We start from the raw sequence: 5,000 nt of genomic DNA, 5'->3' as shown, positions 1-5,000 counted from the left end.
TCGAAAAGCAGTTTCCCTACTTTACCTGTATATAATACATTCTTCTATTTCTCTATTGCATGGATTGTCAACCCTTTTCAAGCCAAAGACCACTGGGTGGATAAAGAAGTGGAGCAGGGACCCCTGTTTGCATATTGTTAAAAAAATTAAGTGTTGCCTGCATGACATGCACACAGTAGCATATTAATGTATTTACACACTTTACGATGCTTACATTACAAAACCATTAACATTATTATCAATATTAATGTACATATGCTTGTCCGTTAAATGTAATTTTACATTTTAATGTAGGAGGGACAATGCCTTGGTGTGTACTGCACTATTTATAAATCTTTTGTTGCAGGGTGAGCAGATTTTCAACTCCACAAGAAAGTCTATTACAGTTTTGCCACGCATGTGTGCGTGAGAATGACAAGACCAAAGACGAAGGCCAAGCACAGTATTTCAAAGAAGCCTTCATCATTCCGAGCTCATTAATGTTACATGCTGAAAGAAGTCACTTTGAAAAGACAATATGGGGAGAACGAGATGAAGAGAGACACGTGGAACAGAGCGAGAGAGAAGTGAGAGTGTGAAAGAGAGGGTGGAGAAAGAAAGGGGAGGTGGAGATAGAGAGAGGAGGGGAGGAGAGATAGAGAACGAGAGGGAAAGAGGGGAGGACAGTTCGCCTCTGCAGCGCTGCAAGGACAGCGTGAACATCGCTATAGGACACAGACGGACTCGAGCTTTCAACAATCGCACATTCTTCACCATGACAACCACGCCAATCACTGCACTGGACTGACAGCTGTCAATCACAGGAGAAGATTATCAGGATCACCTGCCACAGGAGAGATTACAAGCTACAATAGGGGACTTAAGAGGAGTAATTCAAACTTGTGTTTGGTTACAAGTTGTCATCCAGGGGGAAAATTGGCCATTTTTTGGATCCCTCAACTGATTCACGCCTGCATGCGTTCACATGTGCATGCTTTAGGGGCAGCGCAGCGCGTACGTACGAGGTTGTCTCGCTTTGAATCAGGGTCACAGTCTTGCTGGCTCTCACCCGTCAGTGCAGTGCCACAATAAGCTTCAGTAGAGCCTGTGTTAGTGGGAAGCTCTGTTTATTTAGCCTTTCGACCACGAAAAACATGAGTGAGGGCAAGAAGGAGTTAGAGATGAGGGACAAAGCCATCATGCACCAGCAGAGGAGACTGAAACAAGCCACCCAGTTCAGCCACAAGGACTCCGCAGATCTTCTGCCCCTGGATGGGCTGAAGAGGATGGGCACTTCCAAAGACCTGGTCAGTGGCTCTTTTGTTAATCCATAAAATGGTTGTGACAGTTATGAATTTACTTATGTAAATACTGTGCGTGAATATGAGAAAGGATTCATGCACGCAAGCATTATATATATGCAAATCAGTAAACAGTTTCATATTTTTTTTTGCATCCCATCACACAACGCTCACATGATGCATCACTTAGCGCTTCAGGCATGGCAGTGAATGTTTCTGACACATCAGTAGATCCGGTTGCAGCTTCCCCTCCATGCTGGAAGATGAAAGTCACACACTTTCACACACGTCGTAGTTTATATCATGGAGAGGACCTCCCATTGACATCTATTGTACTTGAATCAAGCTAATTATAATTACTACGCCGTTACTCAACCTCTTTGAAAAACCTTTTGATATTTTGACATTAAATTAAGTGATTAATTTGTGAGGAAATTATGAGGTTGGGGATAAATATTTCGTTCTTAGTGCAACCTATTTTTTATTAGGTGGACCTTTTGGTCACTTGAGAAACATGTACGTTTATTATAAAAGGAAGAGTTCAGATGCAGAAACCTCTAAGTCCGTATGACGTTAGTATTATGTTATTTAATAATGAAGAAAAAAAATACTGTATAAAAATGTAATTAGTTATATAATAATTACTGTATTGAAGTATTGTCATACAAGCAAGAGTGCCGAAATGAATGTGATTCATATAGGCACAAGGCAACGGAACAACAATCGTGCTGATATTCAAAGCAACACAACTGTGAGTATGATGGTATTGCTTTTATACAGTAGTTCAATAAGCAAGAAGTTAATATTGAGGTACTTAAACTTACATAATACGGCCACTTTCTGTATTTTTTGCTATGCCAACAAATAATATTTCCAAACAAAGCCAACTGTCATGCATATTCGAGCAACACTTAGTGGTATTTTGTTTTTTAATTAATCTGTGTTTCAAATCCAAATGGTCTGGTGAATAATTCAATGACTCATTAAATGAAATCAATGTTTTCGAATGGATCAGTTGACTGAAAGAGTCATCCAAAAGTAGTGTAGTTTGATAAAGCACCATTTAAAAAAAGTATGTATGAGTGTAGTATGAATGAAATCCAGACGTAGCCATTCACAAGTCCTCTTCCGTGGCCTCATAGGATAGTACAGTGTTTATAGGGTTCGAACTTCAGAATCTCGCCGGAAGTACTTTTAGCCTATTGTGTTATGAATACTAAGCATTCAGACAATCAATTTTTACATACTGTTTTTTTTGCGTACTATATACAGTAATAGGGAAGTATGACTATTAGGACACAGGGGATTAATAAAAACGGTCACTTGCCGCCACCTAACGGCATTAAGATGTAACCTGCATAAAGAGTCACTGACAATGCCCACTTCTAATGCACATACATAATGATCAATATTGATGACTGGAACCAATAGTTATAATTAATAATAAATAATGTTATCTAGACACTTATTACTGATTTTTGTACTGTTTTTCTCAACAACAACAAAAAAGAAGAAAAAAAGTTGTCGAGGTTACATAAGCAACACAGAAAAATTATATATGGCCTCTATGGGCTTCTGCGCCGCTATGGAGTTGAAATCTCTGTAACGGTGCGCAAATTAATCCTCTCATGAATTAATAAGAGCTGCCTATTTCCACACAAGATTTCTCATAGCTTAAGCTCTCTAGCTTTCCCCCGCATATTTTAAGTCATCAACATCAGAAGCTCAGAGAGAAATATTGGTGGACAGTGGACACACACATAATGGGTTATCTCATATCAAAATAATTATAATATCTTACCCCTAATCCTAACAGTTACACGTTAGTCCCTTCACAAAGTCTCAGTGGCACCACAAGTTCCCCACAATATAAGTTTGTCACTACCTGAAACACACAACAATAGGCCAACAATAAACCAAGAGGCAATGTCCTGTTCATTTAGTGATATCTTCTTCCTCTATGTCATTAAATTGTCTATCTAGCATAATAACTGTCCCGCTGTCATCTCTTGCCACTACCCTGATTAGATGGCACATACCCAAACTCCCAGTGCGCACTCCAAGAAACCTCCAGAACATGAGCGCATGCGTGTTTATATGTGTGTGCCTATGATTAGAGAGTGCATTTAAATGATCTCCATGCACAGCAGGGAAGAGCTGAAGCTTGTGTGCACAGCTTACGATGTCAGAGCCTCTAAAATGTGGGAGCTAAAGATAACTGGCTGTCAGTGGAGTTTGTCTTAACATCAATTTAAACGTTCGATGTTTCTCAAAGAAAATCACCATCTGGCTTTTGTTGCCAAAAAAACAATTCTCTGCCTCTTTCTTGTTTCATGAAGGCTGTCATAAGCAATTATTCACCAGATTCGGTTTTGACGCTCACGGATGGCACAGATGTGTCACGCTTGTCCTGCCGTGGCGAGTCAGAGAGGGCAGACAGATACCTACTGACAGTTAGACAGATGGTAGGCTACTGTCTTGTTGCACTCTACAGTGGATTGTGTACCTCTTAAAGGGAAAGAGGAGGATTATGTCCTATGTGTTCATATGGATGAAGTGCAGGGCGTGGAATACAGAGAATTTTGGAGAAGTTGAAGGCCCCAAACAAAGTCCAATTGAATTTATAATGATAATTTAACGTATTGCATATGAAAATGTTTCCACAGCATTTCAACAACGTTTCCATAACTACGAAAACTCGAGGAGGTATATACTATACCTGAAGAAAACTCACTGTCAGCATTCTCATTTATCCCAATGTTAGTTGCTCGGCTGGCACAAGAGGGACCCCTGAAAGTAAATAAAATAAAAAGTTAAAAAGTTAAAAGTAAAAAAAAAAAAAAAAATTATTTTATTGCATTTTTAATTAAAATTGTATTTTAAATGTATACTTATAATATAATAAATAAAATATCATTTATATAAAATGTTATAATGTGAATATATATATATATATATATATATATATATATATATAATGCTGATTAATAATATTTTGAAATTGTTTACATATATATATATATATATATATATATATATATATATATATATATATATATATATATATATATATATATATATATATATATCGCAGGACAATAACATACAACAGTGTATAACATTGACGATACCAGACAAATAACTGAACAAAACAGGGCTCAAATATACGTGTAATCAAAATTGAACAGGTGTGGGAACTGATAACAACCGGGGAAATTAACTAGAGAACTAAAGTAGGCAAAACAGGAACCCAGATGAAACCTGGTTTGCTGCTCTCATTAACCCACAAGTGTCACGTGAAATTGTTCTTGTTACGTAACCGTAGGTTTGTTTTTCGGCTCTATGGCCCTTAGGCCCTTTGCAATCCCTTCTTCTCTCTCTCATACTGCCTTGTTCTCTCTTGCCGTGAACTAGAACACAGAGAGCAAAGCAGTGGAGCATGAAAAGGGCACACTCAGATCAGCATTCAGGCACAGGAGTTGTGGATGGAGTACACAGACTCCTACCTTCCTTACAATGCTTCTTAATGCACTGAAGAACTGTGTGCCGTTTATGCCGCTATTTGTTGAATTAGTCCAAGGCCGCACATTTCTCACCATTCAAAGATGTGGGCAGTTACTGAATATGTGTGCAAAAGAGTTGTAGCACGTGACTGGCAGCCTGCTTGCGTACATGCCAGTGATTTCTGCAGAATTTTGTTTTAATAGTGTGTGTGTGTGT

The 5,000-nt window shown here is 38.4% G+C and overlaps 2 protein-coding genes across 3 annotated transcripts in view; one reads left to right on the top strand and one right to left on the bottom strand.

The window, feature by feature from the left end:
- itfg2 (integrin alpha FG-GAP repeat containing 2) overlaps window positions 1-5,000 on the bottom strand; it is a 40,640-nt gene that overhangs the window by 4,937 nt on the left and 30,703 nt on the right. Inside the window, exons 12-13 of one of the 2 annotated variants that reach the window (XR_013799087.1) lie at window positions 4,000-4,070; window positions 3,082-3,165 (exon numbers count right to left, since the gene is read on the bottom strand). The gene's annotated coding sequence lies outside the window, so the exon portion shown is untranslated. The remainder of the gene's footprint in view (window positions 1-3,081; window positions 3,166-3,999; window positions 4,071-5,000) is intronic. The other variant, XR_013799088.1, reaches the window with a different exon arrangement.
- Window positions 600-5,000, top strand: part of nrip2 (nuclear receptor interacting protein 2) — an 18,468-nt gene continuing 14,067 nt past the window's right edge. The window contains exon 1 of the mRNA XM_079623988.1: window positions 600-1,286. Coding sequence (XP_079480114.1) covers window positions 1,134-1,286 — 153 coding nt within the window. The 5' untranslated portion in view covers window positions 600-1,133. The remainder of the gene's footprint in view (window positions 1,287-5,000) is intronic.

Source organism: Phoxinus phoxinus, assembly GCF_949152265.1.
Source record: "Phoxinus phoxinus genome assembly, chromosome: 9".
NCBI classification, from domain to species: domain Eukaryota; kingdom Metazoa; phylum Chordata; class Actinopteri; order Cypriniformes; family Leuciscidae; genus Phoxinus; species Phoxinus phoxinus.
Note: the sequence above shows the minus strand (reverse complement) of the source record. Positions and strands in the feature narration are given on the sequence as shown.